A 25,479-nucleotide genomic window follows, 5' to 3' on the forward strand; every position below is an offset into this window, starting at 1 on the left:
GTAAATTAATTCTTAAAGAGATAGTTCACCCAAAAAATGTGTTGCCCTCATGTTGTTGCATTCTCAGTCACCATTTGCTTTCGTTTTATAGGAAAAAAGGCAATGAAAGTGAATGGTGACTGAGGCTGTCAGTTCCTTTTGTGTTCAACAATCAATTCAATCAATTCCTCGACCAACATTATTTACATTTTTGGGTGAGTTATTCCTTTCAAAGATTATGCGGTTCAAAACATATGGGGAAAAAAGACACACAACAACAACAACAACAACAAGTTGTGTCAGGACACTTTATATATATTTTATTCATATAATATTAGGCAATAAATATTCACATCTCTCCGAATTTGCTTAATTTCATATATTATCTGTATATACACAAATAAGATGACTTCATATACCTTTTTTCAAAATTACACTTCAATCTGCTTTGACATACACACTTGTACAAGTTTACAGATAAAATTAATTTTCTTGGATCAAAATAAATATGCAATGATCATCTACATTTAATGACATCTCCCTACACACACACACACACACACACAGACATACCTTTGACACTTTCCCTGTCTCGTTGTCAATATTAAATCACAGTCTATTTACAGTTTGTTACAGAGCTCAGTAAATAAAGACATACTCGTGCAAGAAAATTCACAGAGAAAGACAGACAGTCAATGAAAAATATCATGAAAATCTTGAAATAAAGTAAATGCAATTAATAAGTTAGGAATTTCTAATCTTTATCTCATATGGATATCCGGCCATGGAATATATGTAAATGGAGCCCCATTTTCCACCATACTGTCCTATTATTTAGTATGGTGCTGATCATATGTAGCTAAATAGCATATGCAGGAGCACATAGAAAGAGATGGCGATTTTTAAGGGCATAAATATCTTACACACAATAACTGAGCATCACATCAAGACAAATAATACTGAGCATCTGCATTAAGCCCAGTCCACAAATATAAAACAGCACTTGAGATCACGTTATGCATCCACACAAACAGAAACTTCAAGCAATACTTACACTAAGGCCTTACTTAAGGATACATTACCTTGATTTCTCGTACAGGTAAACTGAAATCCTTGTATTAATGTGATCATTTATTTATACAGGTTCCTCCATCTTCCTCCTCTCCTTCATTAATCATACAGAGGAAGGTTACTGAAGTATGACTGAAGTATGGTGCTATATTGTCAAAATAGGTCGTTTTTAAGCCCAAACCAAAAATCATCTGCACAAAACATCATGACCGGTATACACAACTCTTTAAAAAATGTTTTAAATAATACCCATACGAAGTCTCTGACATTCAAGGTCACTTGTAAAGACAAGTGTGTTTGTCCATAAAAATCATCAACAACAATAAATCCCTGACACTTCACTGTTGAATGTCAAAGCATGAGAAAACATTTTCTATTTACAAGTTGTTGTTTTTTTGTATTTTGTCAAATTTAGTTTCATAACATAAAATAAGAATAGTTATATTCATTAAAATTGAAATTCATAGCAAACATTCATATAATAGCATAAAACTAAAACACCTTGGTAAAGAGGTTGGCAGTATTGATGAGGACCCAATGGAAACTAAATGCAGACAATTAAGATGTGAAGACTGGCAACAATCTTTCATGGCATGTTTCCTTCATACGTCACTAGCCCTCGTAAAAATACTTAACGTGGGAAAAGTGTAATATATATATTTTTTTTTAATGGATTATGGAGATATATTAATTTAATATAGTTCAGAAAACACATTCATTTATAAAGTGCATTGGATGCCTTTTATTTTCACATTCTGGGCCTTGGCAAATTCACTGGAACTTTACTAGAAATGTGCTGATAAGAATTTAGACATGGATGATAATGCACACAAATTGGCTCAGTGATTTTTACTGTAATGTGAGTCAACATCCAGTTTGAAATTCATTCAAGCCCTTTGGGATTCTTCAAAAATAAAATTACTGTCAAATTGGATTAATATAAAGTAATGCTGTCATGAGAACATTTTTAGATTTGAGGCACAATACTTTGGATTTAAAATAAAAAAAATAAAATTATAAAAAATAATTTACCAAAACAAGCTCATTACAGATCAGATTATGAAATTTGTGTATTGTTTTCTCATTTGTGTATACATTTATATTTCTTTTTCTAAAACAAATTAAGTTTGTAGATAAAATAAATGTCACTGATTTATTATCTGACTGATTCAACATTACTGAAATATTATATTGTGTTAACATTTCATATAATTTTACACATGGTAATAATACTGAAAGTGATTCTAGGATGATTACAAACAGCACATCCACATACAAGGCGTTTTACAGCTGACTAGAGTTAAGAGTGGAAGAGGTCAGGCCAATACTTGCTTTAAACAATCATACCAGGTGTGAGATATTTGCTTTGTGGATTTATCTCTATTAACACTTACATATGTCAATGTTATAGATGTATACAAAAAGAGCAATAGAGCATTTAAAATTATTTAGCAAGTAGAAGCTGGACATCAATTAAGTGAAAAGATTATTGCATCTTGCGAATGCTATAGCGACTAATGCTTAACATGATTACTGGAATGTATGAAATCGTTGAACATACTGTGCTTTGATCTGTCCAGCACAATGTCATTTGTATGCTCTCTGGTCTTCACATTTCCTAAACAGGTTCCCAGGTCAAACAAGGTAGAGTTTCTCCAATGCCTGCGATGATGAATGCAGAATGCAACCATTTTACCCTAACTTTATGGCTCTACGCAACTAAAAACAAGACTGTGGACAATTTTATGTTCGAGTTTGTCCGCGTGTCTTTTACATGCTTTAGTAGGTTATTTCTCGTCTGAATATGGAATCTAAGAAGAAGCCAAGAAGTCAGCTGGCAGTCAAACCCATCTACATCAGCCGAACTGAAAAAAAGTGTCCTAATTGTTTCTCTTTATTGTTGTCTAGTATATTTCCCACAGCACTAATCTACCCAAGAGCCGTCAACTATCTGTGTGGCAGCGTTGCCTCGGCAAGTCCCTTCGATCACACTTGTGGGAAGCGCAGGTGAAAGTAGCAGAGTCTTAGCAGGCTGCGTTTCTTTTTCCCACTGGCATTATTATCAGATTTGGCCCTGCTGCTGCCCGCCTCCTCCACCCTCGCAGAGGTCCCCCCTCCGATTACCAAAGGACCCTTCAGCGTCCCCCAGCCTCGCGACCTCCCCCGGCTCACACTACCGTGCTGATCCGGTTGGTAGGTTTGGATTTGGCGCGTTCGACTGTGCCCGTCCCCCCAGGTGCGGCCCCACTCTGGGCCGGCGAGGGCCCTTGCTGACCCCCGGCTTGGGAAGGTGGGCCTTGGTGCTGGGGGGGGAGAGGGGAGAGAGGCGTAAGAGGGATAAGGGGGGAGGAAGGGGGGGGTAAAGGGGAGTGGGGGGGGGGAGGGGGAATAGAGCCCAACGGAGGATACTGGGGCAGATACTGGGCGGCCGGCGGCCCGTGGTGGACAGTGCCGGACGCGGAGACTGGAGGCGGCTGAGTTGGAGCTGGGAAGGGCGGGGGCGGAGGGCTGGCGAATACGAAGTGAGGTTGGTGCACGGGGTGGGAGCCCGGGTGCGGCGTGTGTACGTGCACGGGGTGGGTGTGGGAGTGTGCGTGCGGGTGCGGCTGAGAGTGCGACAGGGTGAGAGGGGGCTTGCTGATGCCGCCTCTGGCCGAGTGTGTGGGCTGCGTGTGGAACAGAGCAAACTGCGGATGAGGGGAGAGTGGGGAGTGAGGAGAAAGGGGGGGAGGGTGGCCGGAGCCCATGTTGCCCATGCTCCCGTAGCGACCCTGCAAAGTATGCTGGGAGATCGGCTGGTACGGGGATTGCGCGGAGGGGTTGGGGAGTGGCCGTCGAGGCAAGGTGACCCGCTGAAGAGTATGGAGGGGCGGCGGCCCAGACGTAGGTGCGGTCTGTGTATGGAAGCGGTGGTGGTGGTAGTACGGGGGTGGAGGCTGTCCACTGACATTGTTGCTGGTAGTATGGCAGTACTGGGCGTGCAGGGCCTGGATCTTGGAAGGACCCCCGCCCTCCCCCGGGCAAAGTGAGGACGGGGACAGAGGCGGCGGCCCTCCTGTAGTCGGCGGGGCCACAGGGGCGGGGTAAGGTGGCCCCGGGGGGATTATAGGACCTGGCGCTTTGGATCGTTTGCCCCCAAAAAGGGAGCCTAGGAAGGAACCGGTGTTGTTGCTGCTGTTGCTCCCAGTCCCCATTCCAGTCGTTCCTCTCTCGGTGCTGCTGGAGACTGGCCCAGCGCCAGTCACCGCAGGTGTGTGTTGCTGCCCCGGCCCACCCCCCACCCCCACTCCGGGGCTCAGGATGGGGCGGTGAGGCCGGTAATCTTCTGCTCCATAGCATCCCGGGAGAACAGTGGCTACTGGATAACGCTGGTGAGGCCGTGGACTGCTAATGATGGAACCCTAAGACAAAGAGAGTGGGGGGAAAGGAGGAAAAAAGAGGAGGACGGCAACGCCAAAAACAAGTGTTTGAGAGAGAAGAGAGGGTGTGCAAAGCGGAGCAGGAATGTGGGCAATAAACAAGAGAGAGAAAGAAAATATAGCAAAAGGATACAGAGAGAAAGGTGGTTTCGATGGGGAGGAAAAACAGAGGGTGAGTTGATTAGGGTAGTGAAACAAAATTCTGTCCGCATCATAATTCAGAACATTATTACACAAACACATGCGCCCAACTTTCTATTATGCGTCCCGAATGCTAATAATGCCAATTTTGCTATTGGTAACTTGGAATGTTATTCCTGTTTTGTGTAATGGTCAAAACCTACGCTATCTCACGACCAATTCGTACGAATTCGTACGAGTGATTCAAAAGTGGCTAATTCGTACTAATTCATACGACCTCACTCGTACGAATTTGTACGATTTGTCTAAACCCACGTGATGGTTATGTTTAGGGGCGGGGTCAGGGGTAGGTCATTCGTACGAATTCATACGAATTGGCTAATTCGTACATTGTGTACGATTTAGCAAAATCGTACTAATTCGTACGAGTGAGGTCGTACGAATTGTTACGAATTAGCCACCCGTGAGATCGGGTTGGTCAAAACCTATGCTTCCAAATAATTACTCATCTGTTTAGTGGCCATAAAATTGAATATGAAACAGCATTTGTAAACCATACTTCTGTAATCTACTTCTGTAAAGTTGAAACGATAATTCGTTTAATGTGGGCTCGAATCAATTCCCTTGAAAAATTAAGAGATGGTCCTCACTGCAGAACATGAAATCCACGGGGAGGAGTCGGATCCAGATCCAACTCCTCCCACCTTACATATACCTAAACCTACCCAGCTCCACCCCCTGATCCCTAAACACACTTCTAAACCTACCCAACTCCAACCCTCAGATCTGGATCCGACTCCGCCCCCTGGATCCGGTGTACTGCAATGAGGTGCTACTGAAAATTAAAGGACAACTCCAGCGCACAATGAACCTTTGGTCACATTGGTATAGTCGACCGTTCTCTGAGATTTGTTTTCATGATAATCGAATGTAAAGAGTTTTATCTCTAAAACTGTTTAGTGTATAATGCTAGTATATGGGGGCATATAATAAGTAAAAAGAAATCGCTAGTTAATACCACTAACAAGGCTCAAAATAGCCCCACACTAACACAGTAACAAAATGAGGGTCCCTACATGCAAAACGAAGTATTGAGAACGTTGTAAGTGTATAGACAGTTTAATAAGAAGATATTTTATAAAGACAGTGTACTTCGTGTATACAGGCAGCAGCCATCTTTGTAAAACAGTCTCGACAAGTCGAACCACGAACGCCGTTCATACAGTTCAGAAGTTCGCTGAACTTCATACAGTTCATCTCACTTGGCATGTCGTTCGTGGTTCGGTTACGTTACTGTGTTAGAGTGTGGGGATAATTTGAGCCTTGTTAGTGGTATTAACTAGCGATTTCTTTTTACTTATTAAATGCCCCCATATACTAGCCATACGCTAAACAGTAGAGATAAAACTCTTTACATTCGATTATCATAAAAACAAATCTCAGAAAACGGTCAACTAGGTACCAATGTGTAATTAGACCAAAGGTTCATTTTGCGCTGAAGTTCTCCTTTAAGAAATCAAAAAATCAACTTTGAAGTGGATAAATAGTTGGAAAAGCTGTTCAGCAATTGATTATCAATTTAGGATAGGCTATACGTATAGGTTAAAATTTGTAAAATCAAAAATAAATGATGAATACATTTTGCCTATTGCTCTTTTAATATCTTTTGCCTATTATCGATTTTACGCTGAACCAGGAAGTGGCATACAATCGGCTGTCATTCATTGCTGGTCCCGGTATTAGAGAAGCTGTCAGTGATCAATGCTGTTTCATATGGGAATCAGCATTTTAGGATTGCCCCAAAACACACTAATAAATCATGTATAATGAGACTATGTGTACTTAACGAGTAAAAAAGGGTACATTTTATTACATATTTGACTTGATTTGTGAGGGACACTTAATAAAATGCAGGACTTAGTACAAAAATTAAGAGATACATAAAAAAACATCATACAACCACTAGTCCATGCATAACATTTCAAATACCAAACCACATTACAAAAGCACAATGCAACCATACAATAATGAACCATAAATAACTAAATGTATGTATTTCTATAGAATATCAATGTCATGCAGAATTAATTCCGGGTCAATAAGATGTCTTCTAGTCCAGATGTCTCAGAGTAAACTCTATAAGATATTCAAACATGTCCCGAATGACTGCAAATCTTCACAGGTGTCTGAATAACTGGTGGTATTGATTCATCGCCTCAGTCACGTGTACATTAACATTCCACGGACCACATATGGTCACACAAGATGCACACGCATGGCTCTGTGTCTATGGTAAGGACACATGCAGAATGACGCCATGTTTTGTGGGGATTCCAGGCAGGCATGCGGGTGGTTGGGGTTTGGGGACTAAAGCTAAAGATACAGACCTCTGCTTCACTCAGACTTACTTCCATTGTACTGTCAAGGGAACCAACGCTGTTTCTGCGGCCACGTTTCCCTGTTACCCAGTTAGCAGATGTCAGTCACAACTGCAGTGTGTGTGTGCGTGTATATGTGTGAGAGAGTGAGTGTAATACAATGACAGTCAGTGTTAACTAGAGTTGTCAGACCAAAAACTTCGGTCAGACTTCGGTACCAAGTCGGTACTGAAATTTTTAAATTGTGACACTTTGAGCGTCAAGGCAATCAGAGGTGTTTACGATTTCACTCAACAGTGCTCAAAGCGTCACACACACAACTGTAGTGTTAACATAATTTTAACTTTTTTTGTTGGAGTCAACAAAATTTTGGATTATTCTTGAAGAATATATCACCCCAAAACGACAATTTAGCCTAAATAAGCCCTATAATAAAGACATAAGGACAAATAAAAAGAATCATACAAAAAAAAAATATTCAGTATTTTTAAAAATTGTTTTGACAAAAAACTTTGCATATGTACAGTATGTACATTTAAAGGGATATTCCACTCAAAAATAAATATTCTATCATCATTCACTCACCCACATATCATTCCAAACACATATATATTTCTTTCCTCCTCCGAACACAAAAGAAGATATTTTGAAGAATGTTGATAACCAAACAGTTGCGGGTCCTATTGACTTCAATTGTATTTTTTGTTCATACAGTGGAAGTCAAGGGTAACCGATACTGTTTAGTTACCAACAATCTTCAAAACATCCACTTTAGTGTTCCACAGGAGAAAGTAAATAGTACATGTTTGGAACAACATGATGGTGAGTAAAGTTTGACAGAATTTTTATTTTTGGGTAATGATCATAATGACCATAATTAAACTGGCTGCCAGTCACAGTAAAGAGTCTCACCTGAATCAGACAGGTCCCTCAGTGAGGAGCTGAGAGCAGTGCGTTTGAGGCCCTCTCCTGGTGAATAGTTATCATCCAAACTAGGCCTTCCCATAGTGCCATTCACCACTTCATTCTTGACTCCACCCACTCCTGCCATCATGCTGTTGGTGAGCAGGCTGGGCCGCATTACTCCCTTCTGCTTCTCCAATTCAGCTGCAGGAGGAGAAAGAACAAATATCATCAGGTGACTGCACAACGTTTCCAGCATCAAGTCATTTGTCTGTACACATACTAAAAGCTAATTGTTTACAATGAGCTATTTTTGTCTTGTTTACTATGTGTTTTCTATGAATCATCATTATGTTGACCAGACTGGGTTCATGTAAATCAATGATGATAATGATGTCGTAGTGGAGGGCCAGAATAAAGTGTAGTTGATTTATGAGAACAGCAGAGGGTGCTGTACTCACACTCTACTCGGTATTTCTCCATTTCCTGCACCTCAGCAATGCTCTCTCTCAGATCACTGACGAACCGTGTGCGGTCCTGTTGACTAGGCGCCGTGAACACAATCAAAACTTTATGCTCACCGCCCGGGTTGGCTGATGCTAATTTCACACCATGAGGATAGTCTGAGGGTCGAGAGAGAAAAAGATCACGTTTATTGAGGGTTCACAAATAACAATGTCACTTTACATTTTAAAAAGGGGTCAAGACATAAGAAATCAAAATCAAAAATTTTTGATTACATTTTTTTCCCCCCGGATAAATATTTGTTTTTGTTTTTTTGTGCAAAAAAAAAAACTTTTTTAGCATTATAAGTTAACCTCATGGAACATAGTACAATTATTTAAAAATCCATGTCATGATCCCTTTAAATATAGGTATAAGTGATGATTTTAGAAAAGCAGAAAAATTAATATTGACTATAGAAATTTCCATGACTTTCCATGATCTATCACAATATTATTTTATATATTTTTTCCAGGTTGTCCATGGCCATCGCACCTGAACCATGTTGATTATAATAATTTACAGCTTTATGAGAAAACTCTAAACTAAGCCTGGGAAGTCTGAATATGACACCTTATTTCTTTTATTATAATATTTTATTAAAAGTTTGGGGTCAGTATGAAAAAGGACATATGTAAGACATTTATAATGTTCTATTTCAAATATGTTTTTTTTTTTTTTTTACTTTTTATTTATCAAAGATTCCTGATTCCTGGAACTGTTTTCAACATTGATAATAATAAGGAATGTTTCTTGAGCACCAAACCAGCATATTAGAATGAATTCTGAAAAATCATGTGAAACTGAAAATTCCGCTTTGCATCACATGAATAAATTACGTTTTAAAATATAATAAAATGGAATGCAGCTATTCAAAAATTACAATCGCATTTCATTATATTACTATATTTTTGACATAAATACAGTCTGGGTGAGCATTAGAAATCTTTAAAAAAAAATAGTATTGACCCCAAACTTTTGAACTGTACTGTGTATATAAGAAAGACAAAAATTAACTTCAAATCTTACAGGAGTTTTGGAACATGTGGACCTGCATCTCCACAAGAGGGAAGGACTGTCTGAAACTGTATGTTACAGAGGTTTTCTTCTTCTGGAAGATCTTTGTAACCTTGAAATATAATAACAAAGAAAAATTACCACTAAGCATTTTAATGTGTATGAACTTTAAAATAAACATTCATTGCTAAAACATCTTGGGCCAATTCATTTGGCATGCATTGTTAAAGGAGTAGTTCACTTTAAAAAAAAAAAAACTTCTGCTAATAATGTATGTCGATTTGATTAATGTCATCCAAGATATCCATGTCTTTCTTTCTTCAGTCGAAAAGAAATTAAGGTTTTTGATGAAAACATTCCAGGATATTTCTCCATATAATGCACTTTACTCGTAACCAAACGGTTCGAGGTCCAAAAGACAGTTTCAGTGCAAACTGCAAACTGTTAAAAGGGCTTTAAACAATTCCAGACGATGAATAAGGGTCTTATCAAGTAACAAAGTTTAAGTTTAATAAGCTCAAATGGTCGCCTTGCTCTGTTCTGTGACGCACGTTCGTGACTCTCCTGTTCAAACTCGTTTATCAAAATGAACGAATCTTTTTTCGAGTCATTTGGTTCATTCAACGAATGAAATGAACGAATTGACTCTGGAAAAGATTCGTTCAATTTGATGAACGAGTTCAAACAGGAGAGTCACGAACGTGCGTCACAGAACAGAGCAAGATGAGGATTTGAGCTTATAAAACTTAAACATTGTTGTTATTTTTTTTTAAATGAGCGATCGTTTCGCTTGATAAGACCCTTATTTATCGTCTGGAATCGTTTAAAGCCCTTTGAACAGTTTGCAATTTGCACCGAAACTGTCTTTTGGACCTTGAACCGTTTGGTTACCAGTAAAGTGTATTATATGGAGAAAAATCCTGGAATGTTTTTATCAAAACCCTTAATTTCTTTTCGACTGAAGAAAAAAAGACATCTTGGATTACATGGGGGTGAGTAGCTAAATTATCAGCAAAAGTTTTTTTTTTGTTTTTTTTTTAAAGTGAACTACTCCTTTAATTGATGTCTGTTATTGACATTACCACAATCAGGTCGTTGAACAAGAAGACCTCTCTCTGGTGGACTCCAGACCTTTGAGGACGGTTGGTGTCCGGGACTTCATAGAGCTGACAGCAGCACACCAGTCTGCGGTGGGGCAGAGACAGAACCTACACACAGAGCAGATATTTACATTTACTTTGGAACTACATTACACATTGTTCATCAAACAGGTCAAAAGTAGGATTTTAAACTGACAGAAGTTCAGATACGTTCTCAAACATTCACTATTCTCAAAGATTCCAATCCAAAAAAACTCAATTTGATAAATGTCTCAGTAGTACTCACAGGTTTCTTGCCCACAATGACTCTCTCCACCGCCTGGACCTGAGAAACATGGTCATCATTGGTCCTCAGTTCCCACTTCTGAATGCGCTGGTAGATTCCAACTAGTAAGTCACGTGGGATGTCCTGACCATTATCCACCCCTGACAGAGAAAGAAATGACATGCACACAAGAAGGGATTTAGTCTATTTGCAAAATCCCTGACAGTTACATGGCACATTTAAAAGCAGATTGAGACTGTGTTTAGTTGGCCACTTAAGTAAGTGCCAAATATGTGAATGCGTGATATTTGAGAGAGAGAGAGAGAGAGAGAGAGAGAGAGAGAGAGAGAGAGAGAGAGATTTGAATACCACCTCGCAAGTTTTTGATGAAGTCGTCCAGCTTCATCTTCCTCTCCGCTTTGATGTTGGGGCTGTACATGTCTGTGTTGAGGAGGATGATGGCAAATGCTAGGATGAAGATGGTGTCTGGGTTCTGGAACTGTCTTACCAGTGCTGGGTTACAAACACAGTACCTCTGACTACAAGACAGATACAGAGAGAGAAATAGAATTTAAATGTGCAAATATTGAAGCATAGATAAAACACATTAGTAAACGCATTATACCAGCTTTGCAATCTGATGGGATGAGCCATGCATGTTTGATGCCACTATATAGCTGAATTATGAGCAATATCTGTTACCAAGACCCTTTAATAGCGTTAAAATCATTGTAACACATCGCCTCTCGTACTTAATTTAATAAATGTGAAGGTTTTTTTTTTTTTTCATCAATAGGAATCATACCTGAAAGCCTCAATAAGTCTTTCCACTTTTTGGGCCTCTCCTTGCACTTTTATCTGAGCTTGAAATTTCCTCAAAGCATCATCGAGATCCATTCCAGAAAAGTCCATTTCATCCACAACACAACTGAGAAAAACAAAAGTGGAAGAAAATGTTACATGTTTATACATTCTAATGCAAAAAATGTGCATTCATTTGTTTGAGGGTCAAGAAATTCTTTATTGTCTGTGCATTTTTTATGTAATTTTGTTCAGAATATTGTATTGCTCGATGGCAAGGGTGTTGGGTCTCCACAACCCCAAAGGGGTCCCCAGGAGTACTTCAGGGGTCTGGCAATATTATTGTTCTGATGTAAAAAAAAAAAAAAAATGTATGATTTTATGACTATTTTAAGCATCTTAAAGTCTGTACAGTAAATATATTAACATAAATAATACTACATGTGTGTTATTATAAGTCAGACCTAAAATGCAACAGTTTACTTGATACAACAGGGTCCTTGTCTCTCTATCCACCAAAGGGTCCTTGGCCTGAAAAAGGTTGAAGATCCCTGCTCTGCTGCACTGCAAGCTAAGTCCAGTGTTATGGTGTATGAAGAGTTCAGATGCAAAAGCCTCTAAATGCCATTTGAAATTTTCTTCTAAAATGACCATTTTTATCAAGCTTGTATATTTAAGTTCAGTAATTTCACTTAAATGACAATTAATAAGTAATCTTCATTGCCATTTAAGTGAAATTACTGAACTTAAATATACAAGCTTGATAAAAATGTTATCATTTTTACCTGTGTTACCCTGTTTACACCTGGTATTACACCTGGAAATCTCTTGAAGTCTCATTTCAGGCCAACAAGGAAGAAAAGAAATAGTCGAATAAAGTCGTTATTTTTGTTTGTTTTTTCTAACAAAAAGTATTCTCGTCGCTTGATAAACTTATAGTTGAGCCACTGTAGTCACATGGAATATTTAAAAATTTTCTTCATTGACTTTCTGGGCCGTCAAGTGTCATTCCCTTAAGAGCCTATGTAGTAGTGATTCGGCTCTCAAATTTAATTAAAAATATCTTAATTTGTGCTCCGAAGATGAACGAAGGTCTTACAGGGTTGGTACAGCATGGGGGTGAGTAATTAATGACTTAATTGGGTGAACTAACCCTTTAAGATGTGTTTTGGTTGATCGCATCACAAGTAGACGACAAGCTACACATGCTGTGGTAATCTGTCTCTTTAGACTTTCAACCATTTCTGATTTTTTGAGGGGACGTTCATAGACCGGCAAATGTATGTTGTTGTTTTTTTTTCCAAATCTACAGATCCAGAACAAAGTAAACTCACACAATTTACAGATGAACGTGCCTGAAGATGACAGAAAAACATGCCGAGAGCATCAGCTTTCGTTTCTGCTCTGATAGCAAGCCATGCTCAATGCTGCGAGTATATGAAATCAGGAATGGTGAGAGAACATTGTGCTCGGTACGTTTTTCTTCTTCAAACCAAACTTGGATCTTCAGCCAACAAAGTTTGAAACCCGTCTGGCTACCAAGCTTCCCATAATGTTTACGCGTTAGTTCAGTAGGCGGAGATTAGGCCGTCCTTTGTGGCTGTTCGAACGCATTCGACCACATGAGTGTTTACATTACAAAAGCATCTAGTCTAATGTGTTTTCGATTACCTCCGGAAGTAATCATAAGGTAAAACATTTTTAGATCCCGTTTACACCTGTATTTAGTGTCATCCACTTTAGATCCGATCGACCAAAACACATCTTCATACCAGGTGTAAACAGGGCCTTAGATCCTTTTTAGAGGATTTATTGTGTGAACTCACTCCAATACATCTTTGTTGAACTGTTTCTGTCTGTTTCCAAGGAACTCTCCAATCATCTGCCGACTCAGACCTTTTCTCTCCAGGATGAAGCGAGCGATGCCCACTGGTGTGTCTGACACGAAGCCCTTTTCAATCAGGTACTGAATACCCTTTTCCGGCTTCCTGCAGTCCAAAAAACAACAGTACAGTTTAATCATGCTTAAATCAGATTCATTCAGTCCATTACTCAATGTGATTTATAATAGATTAGTCACTGGCTTGCTATTATATTAAATGGTGGGATTGTTGCTTATAGAGGTAGAGTTCAATTTTCTCGTACTTGTTGAAGAGGTTGAGTCCAATGCGATATTGTCTTCTTTGAACCACATCGTTGTTAAAGGCTGGAGAGTCCCAGCTGTGCCGGCTTTCTCTCTGGTAGGTCTGTTTCCCTAATGGGGGCAGGGGCTCCCGCAGACTGTCCCTTGATGAAGACCCTGAGCTGCAATTAATGGTCTCATTAGAGTTTGTGGTGGAGTTCAGAGAGTCATTATCACCATCTGAGCAGCACTGCTGCTCCAAGCCACCAGGTGGCAGAGGTGCTGAAGAGGAGGATGAGAGTGGTGTGGTTGGGGGCTGTTGAGGAGAGGAGGAGGACGAAGGAGTGTCTGGGTACTGGTGATGGTGGTGGTGGTGATGGTGATGATGGTGAGCCATGTGGTGTGGGATATGCGACGGTATCGATCGGCTAGCTGGACGCGTTTGACCTTGTGCAGCTGTCGAGGATGTTGAACGAGCATTAGGGTTGTGTTTTAGTGTACCTTGAGGTGACCCTCCCACTGAATCCTGCTCATACACCAGTTGTCTGCTGAGGGAGCCTCGGTCTGAGCGGTCACTCATGTCCACGGAGCTGTCACTAGGTGGTTCAATTGTAAGTAGTGGCAAGTGCCCTCCCCGTAAACGGTAATCGCGGCACTCTGTGCAAGGTGTGCTTCGGCGACTATTGCTGCTTCCTCCTCCCTCTGTGTCACGGCTATCCTCCCTACCACCTACCCCGCTTCCAACACCCCCCCAGAACTCAGTGTCTGTGCTGCTAGGGGCCCGGTCTAGAGAAAGTGGCGAGGAAGGTAGTCCGTCATCCATGTAAAGTGTGACATCGCTGTAGGAGGTGGCTGTGCTATCCTCGTGCATGCTCAAGCCCCCTGTACCTCCTCGATCCCTGTCTGCAAGGCCTCTCCGTAAGGATGCGTGGCTGTTGCTGCTCCATATGCATTCGCCAAAGTCATCCACAACACCACTTCCGTCCCCTATCCCTTCCTGGGAGTCATCTCGGCGTGGTCGACAAGTTAGGGCATCATCAATGGAGTCAGCCAAAGACTTCACCTTGAGTGCAAAGAAATGAACATTGTCCCATAAACTGTGCAAAATATGTACTATTACTACTATAGGGCATTACCCCTAAAGGGGGCATATACATTAAAGTTACTACTATGCACATTTTATGAGGAAATATGGTACAAACTTAATTTCTTTAAAGGAGAACTCCGGCGCAAAATGAACCTTTGGTCTAATTACACATTGTTAGCTAGTCAACCGTTATCTGAGATTTGTTTTCATGATTGCCGAATGTAAATAGTTTTATCTCTAAAAACAGTTTAGCCTATAATGCAAGTATAATGCTAATATATAGGGCATGTTGTAATGACAAATAAAAATCGTTTGTTATTACCACTAACAAGGCTCAAAATAGCCCCACACTAACACGGTAGCATAATAAGGGTGCCTACATTCAAACCAAAGCATCAAGAACTTTGTCAGTGTCCATACAGTTTAATAAGAAGATACTTTATACACACAGTCAACTTTGCGAATACAGGAAGAAGCCATCTTTGAAAAATAGTCTCTACCAGTCGATCTACGAACGCCGATCCAAGTGCGCTGGAGAGATGTGAATAAGGTGATAAGGTGAGCGCGAACAGTAGGCTACATGTACATATTGAAGAGAAGAAAATAGTTTGTGTTTGTGTTTCTTCCGGAAACAACGGACCATATGAGATTCTGCACAGTTTAGCGCACTTGGATCGGCGTTCGTAGATCGACTGGTAGAGACTATTTTTCAAAGATGGCTTCTTCCTGTATTCGCGAAGTTGACTGTATGTATAAAATATCTTCTTATTTAACTGTATGGACACTGACAAAGTTCTCAATGCTTCGGTTTGAATGTAGGGACCCTTATTCTGCTGTCGTGTTAGTGTGGGGCTATTTTGAGCCTTGTTAATGGTAATAACAAACAATTTTTATTTGTCATTACTCTATGCCCTATATACTAGCGTTATACTAGCATTATAGGCTAAACTGTTTTTAGAGATAAAACTATTTACATTCGGCAATCATGAAAACAAATCTCAGATAACGGTTGACCAGGTAACAATGTGTAATTAGACCAAAGGTTCATTTTGCGCCGGAGTTCTCCTTTAAGGGTACTGCCAAGTCGCTGGTTGTGGCCTATAGAGGGCGCAACAGGATCAACAATCTTGGAAGTCCACTTTAAAGCTCTGTGTCCAAACAGTTCAAATGAAAAATAAATGCATTCTCCACTCCACAAGCGCTCCAGAAGATGTTTGATTATACTATCCAGATGCTCAAAATTGATCGGGAGAATACCCGTTTTAAACAACTTATTGTACACGTTAGTTAATCGCCATTCTAAACTAATGGGTGTCGCATTGTAACGCACACAAACACATACAGAAGCTTGCGCATAACTGATTTAGAACGAGCAGAAACTGTGAGAAATATAACAACCCAAAGACAAAATAACCGGTAAAAAATAAGTTGTTATGTATAGCCTCCTGGGCAGCGCTGTGTCAATATGCAACTTGCATTCGAGTTTCAGCTGGAGGTTCAGGCTTATTTGTTCATTAATGACATCATCAGCGACTAGTCGACGTCGACTCGACTTTCATCACATAAATATTGACTTTAAAAATCTGAAGTCGTTCAAACCCTAGTACTGCCACAATGACAAGTTGTCGTTTTTGTTTTCTGAGAGTGAAGGAGCCACATGATAGACATTTGTTCATAGCATTATCTAGTCATGATTTGACAGTTTTGAAAACATTTAAACAATCAGTTCACGTAAGGATATGTACGGAGAAGCTAAAGACAAGCTAAAGCATTTGACCTGTCGGCGAGCTCAACGATTTGCAAATCTGGCTTAAATCAAGCTTAAAATCATGTAGTGTGAATTAGGCTTAAGCTAACTATGAAGCCTGTACATTCAACACATTCTCATCCCAAGGCGTCATATACGGCGCTTTTGCCAAAGCGTAGACATCCAACACACATGGCACCCTTTAGCGTCAATATAACACGCACAGATTATGGGTAGGTTTAGGTCTGGGGTAAGGTTAGGGTTAGACCACTAGGAGGCGCCTTCTGGCCCATATATATCTGCGTCTCAAATTGACGCTAAAGGGTGCCATGAGCGTTGGATGTATACCCTTTGGCAAAAGCGTCGTATATGACGTCCTGGGGTGAGAACGGGCTGGTACATTAGCATCCACTGTTGAGGATCAACATCCAAAACACAACACAAACGAGTGACCACTTTGTCTTTTCAGCCGAATAAGTTCATTCTTAACCCTCAAAGGCCCTTTATCTCTATGATGACTTCATATACAGACAAACTGAGAACTTACTTGTTTAGAGAAGGAGTCCTCAAGGTGAGTGTACTCTGGCCGTGATGGGGAGCTTGGCTCTGTGGTGCAGGTTGGAGAATGCGGAGGACCCATTCCCGGACTGTGACTGTAGTGACTCGGTGGGGGAGGTTGAGGATGTCGGTCATCAAACGAATACTGCAGTCGCATGTTGGAAAGGATGATGCGGCGTGTCATGCGGCTCTCAGAAGCTGAGCTGCGGAGGCGCTCAAAGTTCTTGTTCATACGATATTGACGGAATGCTGTCTGGATGGTCCGCGCTGCTCGTCTACTTACGAAGTAGCCTCCATATTTCTTCTCCAGCATCTCCACCTACACGAAAGTCTTGTCAGTTATATTTTCTCCAACAGAATGTGATTTACTGTGAATCATAATACTTTTTTTTTTTTTTTTGCATGTCTTACCTTCTTGTCTTGTAGGTCTGTAGAGAGTTCATAGCTGTCTGATAGGACTTTGCACCTCTTGTTTTCCTCTTCCTCTTGCTTACGTAGGGCCAGGCTAGCTGGTTGGTTGCGTGTACGCTGTGCCCAGGCGAGACTGGCTGGGCTTGGAGGGGGCACAAAAGGCACCCGGGGGCCTGGGAGGGTGCAGCTGTTGTCCCCGTAACGGTCAGAGCGGTACACGTAAGGAGATTTGCTGCTGGAAGTGTCTGAAAAGGGACGTGAAGCTGAACTCTGGGTTTCCTCCTCACTGAAAGGGGTGGGTGGGTGAGAGAGAGAAGAGAGAAAGAGAGATAATAATTTTGAGTCTAAAACGCCCCCATAATGAAAGGATAAGATAAAAATCTCAAGCAACTCGGGAATTCATGACATTATTCATTTTCCACTGACTTGGCATTTTGACTTTCAGGAAAGCTTTAAACAGGGCAAATGTCCTAAACAAGCCTCAGGCTTCCCTAAAATTATCATAGTGTTAAAAGCAAAGATTCCAGGAAAAGTAGAACCATTCTAGCTTATATAGTACTTAGGATTTGTAACTAGAGGTCCAAGTTATCTAAGTCACTGTATTAGATAATGTAATAGATTTCTAGGTTTTCTGGAGAAAATACAAATGGTTCTTGCCAGTGCAAAACTCACTCAAGGTACTGTGTGTTGTAGGCGTTCTGAGAGGTTATCACATTTCTATGCAGTTTCAAAAGCATTCTGAGTTATCACATTGCTTTGCAACTTTTGGGATGTTCAGGGTTGTTGCTATTCGCCTGTTAATGAGGTTACCACGTCTTGCAAATTCTATGTAATTGAATGTTGTTGTTTTTTTTCCAGTGTTTTTCTTTTTAACAGCCAGGCAATAATTGCAATTTGCTTGGAAAAGCAATAACACACTTCTCATCAATCCACACAATCTGAGGTACCATTCATGCCAATAGAACAAACAAGTTACTCACTGGGATTTAATACTTTGTGTTAAGGGTTTGCAAACCACTGCATAAGAAATTACAGAATAAGAACAAAAAGTCTATTATAGTTTGCAGGGTCAGTCACCCCAGTGCAGGGGCGGTGACCCTTGGGTTTGCCATGGGAAACACAACAGCATGTGATCTGAACTCATAATCCTGACACAGCTTTCTGACAGGACAGTGGGTATTTCTGAATCACTGCAAGCAGCTTCCTGTTCTGACTTAGAGGAGGTTATTGAAGGCAAGATATTATCATATAATGCTAATTTTATACTGCAATTCAGACATCTTACAAAACTATTCTCATTTTGCCTAAACGATTTCTCGCTCTCTCAAGCCCAAAGAAAGACCCTTGCATGCTTCAATCCTCGTTTTGTTGTTTATCACATTTGTAACAACAGGTAACCATTACACACAGAAAGGTCCAGTCTTTACAAAAGCACAATACCCTCCTTTCACTCTCCTTTGTATGCAGGAAATAGGCTTATAACAGCAGGTGTTAGGATTAAATGCCATACAATTTGCAATCTTAAACTGTACACTTACCACATTTACTAAAAACAGGTACATAAACCCACGCACATGAACATCCACCCGGAGAACGAGAGGAGGTTTCGCTTCCTTTAAGTCCAAATTTGGCAGTTGAAGCTCCTGGAATTCACCAAGTGCTGAACTTTGTGGCTTTTTAGAGTCGTTCTAGTTATGACCGACTGTCAGGAGGTCACCAACACATAGTCACATGGCAGTGCTTAAGCCCTCGCTCCTCCCATTTTCTCTCTCCCTCTCATTATTTACATTACACAAAGTGCTTTGGTGTAGTTCACCGAAGTCAGTGGCTTGGAAAGTGTGACCAGATATGTAACTGGAGTTTCTGGACCAATCAGCTTTAGGATCTCCTTCTGTGCTTGTATGTGTCATCTTCTTCATAGACGAGTCTAGAATAGTTTTTCACACAAGTGTGTGCGGTCATCTTCTATGAAATTCACAAAAAAAAGTTGAGTTCCCCTCTCTGTTGTGCTGGTATGTATTTTCCACCCCTAATATTGGTGGTTAAATCACCGTGGTTTCCTGTATTTGTAGGAAGTGGACAAAAGATTGAAGGGGAGGAAGAAAGACAGCCATCGCCTTTTGAGCTGTACTGTGTCAGTTGTACCCATTTGAAAGAAAAATCATAAGTGAGATCTCTTTAAAGTCTCATTTGTTTCTCCTGGAAAGCAATGATATCAAATGAGAACCAGATTGTATGATTTTGTTTCCCCTAGGGAAAAAGACCCCAGTGATATATCTCACATGTTCTCAAGCTCACAAGAATTCACAACAACGTCCAAAGTTAGCTACATTAATACGGCTGCAAAAAATAAATAAATTAATAAATAATGTAAGCTGAAACAAATTAAAAATTCGTACAATATCAAATTCATCTAAGCCACGCAATACAAATCATTTAGTGCTCACTGTACAACAACAGTCACATTTGTGAAACACTGCATGTTTGTATAAGGAACAGTTCAAACATGAACATTTTAAAATCTCCATAATAAACATTCTCTCATTATTTACTCACACTCACATTGTTCCAAACCCAAATGACTTGATATTAAAGTCCCCGTGAACCGGAAGTTGCAAACGATTTTTCTCCAGTGCTGTGACGTATTTCCAAGCGAAACGGAATATTGAACAGAGGGCAGGGTTTTACTCTAGCGCTCCTCCTCTCCATCTCTCGCTCATAGCAAACTAACGGTTTGAGGGGAGTGGTTAAGCGTTTCCCCACCCAAACTGTGAAACCTACGTCATCAGAAAAAGAAACCGTTCCAGACCGGAAGTAACATTTCAGATTTTGATTAAAGATTACCAAGGTAAAACATTTTTTAAATATATTTTTACTTGCACGGATTAATTGTTCACCACAAGACTAGTAATATGCGCTAACAAAGTAAATAGGTTCAATTTTGATTTCACAGGGACTTTAACACAATTTATTAATAATTCAATCGCAATGGCCACTGTTGTTTTTCTGTGCACCAAATACATATTTGCCCTATGCACTTTTTTCGCTGATATTCCTGCATGCTTTGTCAACTCTTTCCCCGCCAGATTTGTTTTTTTAAAAAAGTTGCCAGCCAGCGATAATTTTCTCAAAAACTTTCAGGGTCCCCAGAATATTTTGTTGAATGATATCTGAACATAAAATATATCAAAAGAAAGAACAGACCTCTGCTTTAAGAAGAAAGAACCATTTTATTCTTCATAGTTTTTTTTTTTTTTTAAATAAACCCTTGTGGGTAAATTTCATTAAAAAAAAAATATTTTGAAAATAGCGCTTAAGACCATGTCAAAATGGGATTCGTAATCAAAACATAAATCGAGTAGATTGAGTCAATCAACACCCCCAAAGCTTGAACTGTCCCATTCTTTTTTTCTCCATTCTGTCACCTGATGGAGTTTGGGTTTCTTGCCACTGTCGTCTCTGGCTTGCTTAGTTTGTCGACACTAACATTCAACAATATTATTGATTTGACTGTACTGACACTATAGTATGAGAACTAAACTGAACTAGACGATGACATCACTGTTTTCTGCAGAACTGCTTTAGATAAAATGACCTAATTTAATAATAGATAATCTTTACCACGGAAATGAATCGACACTGAACTGACTTCAGCTGAACAATGACATCATTTTCTTTTAGAGCTGCTGTACAGCCGAAATGAACTCAAAAAAAATCTGTATTGTATAAAGCGCTATATAAATAAAGATGATTTGACTGTACCTCTTCCTTGGTCAACATTTCATTTGGTGAAGTTTGCCACTTTTAATTTATAAGCTGTTTGATGTACACGTTAGCATAAGCAATGCTTCGTTTGCTTGTTTCTGCTTCTTCTTTTCCTGTGTTTCTACCTGGTGATTCAGTACTATTTCAGAGGATGCGTAATAGCGCCCCCCTACTGTATAACAGTGAAAACACGGATTTCTGGAAAATTCTGTCAATGCTAGGGAAGCATTGTCTCATAAATGACGGAAAATTCCGCCAATGGCAGGTAGAAAGAGGTAAATGTGTTAACGCTCAATATACTGCCATTGTATTGAATTCCTTACACCAGATATTCATTACATCATCACATTTTGTGTGCGATGGAAAAAAAGAAAGTCACACGGGTTTTGGAACAAGGGGAATAAGTTTTGATTCTGAGTGAACTATCCATTTGAAATAAAAACAATAGATTGCTCATAACTTGCCTACCTGAAAACAAATTCTAGTTTCACAATCAACACCGACGCCCGGTTTCACAGACAAGGCTACACTGTAAAAAAATATTGTTGGTTTAACTTAAAAAATTAAGTAACCTGGTTGCTTTAAAATTTTAAGTTGATTGAAATGGAAAAAAGTGAGTTAATACAACGAAGGAGATTGATTTAATCATCAGAAACTCAAAAAAATAATAAGTTATCTGAACTAAATAAATGATTTAGGTTGATTTGACAAAAGAAAAAATGTTGTATTTTTTTCAAGATAACAAATCTTGAAAATATATATATTTTTTTACAGTGTAGTCTAGTCTAATCCTAGACTAAAATGTTTGATGTTGTTTTAGCAGAAAGCAGTTTGCACCGGCGAATTTTAAAATATGTCACTGCCATTGTTTTGTCACAAGATAGACACCCATGGAATTTTTTTTTCAAAGGCACGTTTATAAAATCTACTTAAATGTTCTAACTGAAGGCATAATTGTGACATAATCTATTTACTCAGACATTTGAGTGACGTAATTATTTTCTTTGCAAATATTGTTTACATTTCGTCAGTCTTAAAAGGGCAGTTGACAAAACATGAACAAACATATCCACTATACTAGGGTACTTTACATCAGTAAATGGACTAGTTGCTTTCAAGACTTAGCCCAACTGAGTATATATGTTATTTACTGTTTTGGACTGTTTTTTAAAGAGCTTTAAATAGTTGCATAAACGTAAATCCTATAAACTTACACTGAATGAAAGAGGCCTGGTATGTCACTGAGGCCTGAGCAACCACATAACAGTGCATGAAAACATACTTATGCTTTACTTTAATACTGGTTTAGAAAGTTGGCCATAGCTTAGTTTAGCTGTGTACTGCAACATGGTTTAGAAATGTAATCAGACATCTGCTGCCTACATTCAATGACAAACCTGCAGTGCTGTTTTATTCTGGGAATGCTGCTCATAACATCTGCTCATAAAATTGTCTTTTTGCATCTTCCTTTTCCCCATTCCTCCCACTCCTCCCACACACACTCTCTCTCTCTCACACACACACACACATGTAGGAGTGAGGGAGGTAGGGTTGCTTAGTGACAGTTGCCGTGAGACCACCGTGGGAGGTGAGGCAGTCATTAGAAAGAGTGTTGCTATAGATACGGTCCGGAGCACTAATACGGTAAAACCGTGGGTGTTGGTGGATAAGTTGCAGGTTGTAAGATTGTAAGATTTTGAATGTTACAACAGATGAGTAAGATTAGAATTTAACTACTCACATACACCCAATTAAATGACTCAGTATGTGCTACAGTGTGCTGTAAATGAAGAATTTGCATAAATGAAACAATAATATTCAAAATTAACAGGATAGTCCAGCCAAAAATAGAAAATCATTAATCACTCTCATATCGTTGCAAACCTGTAACACGGGTTCGGCAGAAGAAAGAAACACATACAGGTTTGAACAACTTGAGGGTGAGTAAATGATGACAGAATTTACATTTTGTTGGTCTCTTAGGAGCTAAAGAGAGATATAAAAGCATTATTTAGAATGTCAAAAGGAATTATCTGGGTCTATATGAATTTTTGTAGCTTTTTTATTGTTATGGACGAGATTTATCTTTATTCTTGTTTTTTAGTTCAGGAGGAAGCAGGCTAGCTTTGTCAAATGCTTGTTAAACAGCAGGAATGTTGTAGTAACTTGCTGAGCAGGTTGCATCAGAAAAAATATGTCCAATTAAAGTTTTCTAAAAACTAAATACTCAGCATATTTTACTCTGCAAATACATTCACAAACACCAGAGCCAGCTTATATTAAGAGGCCCCAAGAGGTACTTTGACACTTAAGCCAAACTAAAAAACAGGCAAAATAAGTACCATTTATGTAAAGAAAGACGGCACAAACAGACCTTTCAAACTAAACATTTCGCAAAAAACACTTTGTGTTTTTGTGAACATTCACTAAAAAAAGCAAGAGAAAGGCTTGAGCAGAAGTCATTTGGTTTGACATTGAAGTGATTGACGTGTGCAAATACTTTTGCAAAAGTCACTTTTGTGTTAGGTAACACAATACTGTTAATTACTACTAACTACGACATACAATGTTGTGTAAGCTTGAGCAATTACAGTATGTTGTCTATTTCCAAATGTGCTTTATAAATCCAAAACCTTCATAACACCATCCATGTGTGAACCATCAAGGTCAGTTCACTAGAAAGAATATGGATTCCTTCACATACTGTAATGAGCTGTAATTCTGTGAGACTGTGTGCTGTGATCATTCACCTTGACTAAATTAGTCCCTGATTATTTTAATTGGTGGGAAGACAACTTTTCAACACAGTGACACAAACAGCACTATGAGTGACAGTAAATAACATTTCAATAATGGGCTGTTGACAACTAAAAAAAAGAAAGATTGACATGCCACACATTTGCGGTAAAATTTGGATGTGTTTTTAAGCAACTTTTATGCTTTATCAACATGCAAAAAACACAGACAGATGTTCGCTATTTTTTATATTTCTGATGCTCACCAAGGCTGCATTTATTTGATCAAAACCAGTCATATTTTGAAATAATATTATACAATTTAAAATAAGTGCTTTCTACCTTAAATGGGTGGTTGAATATGATTTCACTTTTCTAAATTTAGTTAATGTGTAATGTTGCTGTTTGAGCATAAACAACATCTGCAAAGTCCCAACACTTAAAGTTCAAAGTAAAGGGACAAATTATCTTTTACAGAAATTGCTTTTTAAGGACTACAACAAACGGCTGGTAGGGACTACATACAAAGCTTCCTCCCAGGTTAATGACATCATCAAAATGTACAAATGGTGCGTTCAAGCAGAGACTATTTATATAGAGACATGCCACTTCCTCAATCCTTAAAGTCCCCGTGAAATCAAAATTGAACCTATTTACTTTGTTAGCGCATATTACTAGTCTTGTGGTGAACAATTACTCCGTGCAAGTAAAAATATATTTAAAAAATGTTTTACCTTGGTAATCTTTAATCAAAATCTGAAAAGTTACTTCCGGTCTGGAACGGTTTCTTTTTCTGATGACGTAGGTTTCACAACTTGGGTGGGGAAACGCTTAACCACTCCCCTCAAACCGTTAGTTTGCTATGAGCGAGAGATGGAGAGGAGGAGCGCTAGAGTAAAACCCTGCCCTCTGTTCAATATTCCGTTTCACTTGGAAATACGTCACAGCACTGGAGAAAAATCGTTTGCAACTTCCGGTTCATGGGGACTTTAATACAAATGTATAGGGAAAACCCGTAACACCAAAGATGGCGCTTGTATGCAAATGCCCCGCCCCTCCCGTTGGACAGCCAATCGTCTGCTTTTAATAGTCAAGCCGGGAAACATTTAAATATGTAACTGTTTGAAAAGGCGGCAGATTAGATATGCAGTATGTGTGCGTTGTGTAAATATCAGACATCCCAAGTCTCCCAGAAGTTCCGGGTGTCTCCTGATGCCCGCAAATTAGTTCAAATCTCCCGGAATCTAGAGCGAGCGAGCAAGAGCGCGCATTTGAAACTGTGCAGCGCGCGCGACAGAGAGCGAGAGAACCCTTGCGCATGTGCAGTAAAAAACCTGTGGGAAAACGGAATTCTTGTGACCATACGTCAACATCCGCCTTTTTAGGGTACCCTTAAACGTCGGTTATGACGTTATCGGATCCTTACCCTACCCCAGACCTAAACCTACCCCTAAACCTACACCGTCACCTAACTGA

The 25,479-nt window shown here is 39.6% G+C and overlaps 1 protein-coding gene across 1 annotated transcript in view; it reads right to left on the reverse strand.

Annotated features, from left to right (window-relative positions):
• Nucleotides 1–273: 273 nt before the first annotated feature.
• iqsec2b (IQ motif and Sec7 domain ArfGEF 2b) overlaps nucleotides 274–25,479 on the reverse strand; it is a 91,977-nt gene continuing 66,771 nt past the window's right edge. Inside the window, 14 exon segments of the mRNA XM_039671744.2 lie at nucleotides 274–3,431; nucleotides 3,434–4,451; nucleotides 6,998–7,068; nucleotides 7,901–8,095; nucleotides 8,353–8,514; nucleotides 9,425–9,524; nucleotides 10,495–10,620; nucleotides 10,799–10,938; nucleotides 11,150–11,316; nucleotides 11,583–11,705; nucleotides 13,405–13,566; nucleotides 13,724–14,763; nucleotides 17,082–17,411; nucleotides 17,504–17,789. Coding sequence (XP_039527678.2) covers nucleotides 3,037–3,431; nucleotides 3,434–4,451; nucleotides 6,998–7,068; nucleotides 7,901–8,095; nucleotides 8,353–8,514; nucleotides 9,425–9,524; nucleotides 10,495–10,620; nucleotides 10,799–10,938; nucleotides 11,150–11,316; nucleotides 11,583–11,705; nucleotides 13,405–13,566; nucleotides 13,724–14,763; nucleotides 17,082–17,411; nucleotides 17,504–17,789 — 4,315 coding nt within the window. The 3' untranslated portion in view covers nucleotides 274–3,036.

This window comes from Pimephales promelas, chromosome 14 (genome assembly GCF_988280905.1).
Source record: "Pimephales promelas chromosome 14, fPimPro1.hap1.1, whole genome shotgun sequence".
NCBI lineage: Eukaryota > Metazoa > Chordata > Actinopteri > Cypriniformes > Leuciscidae > Pimephales > Pimephales promelas.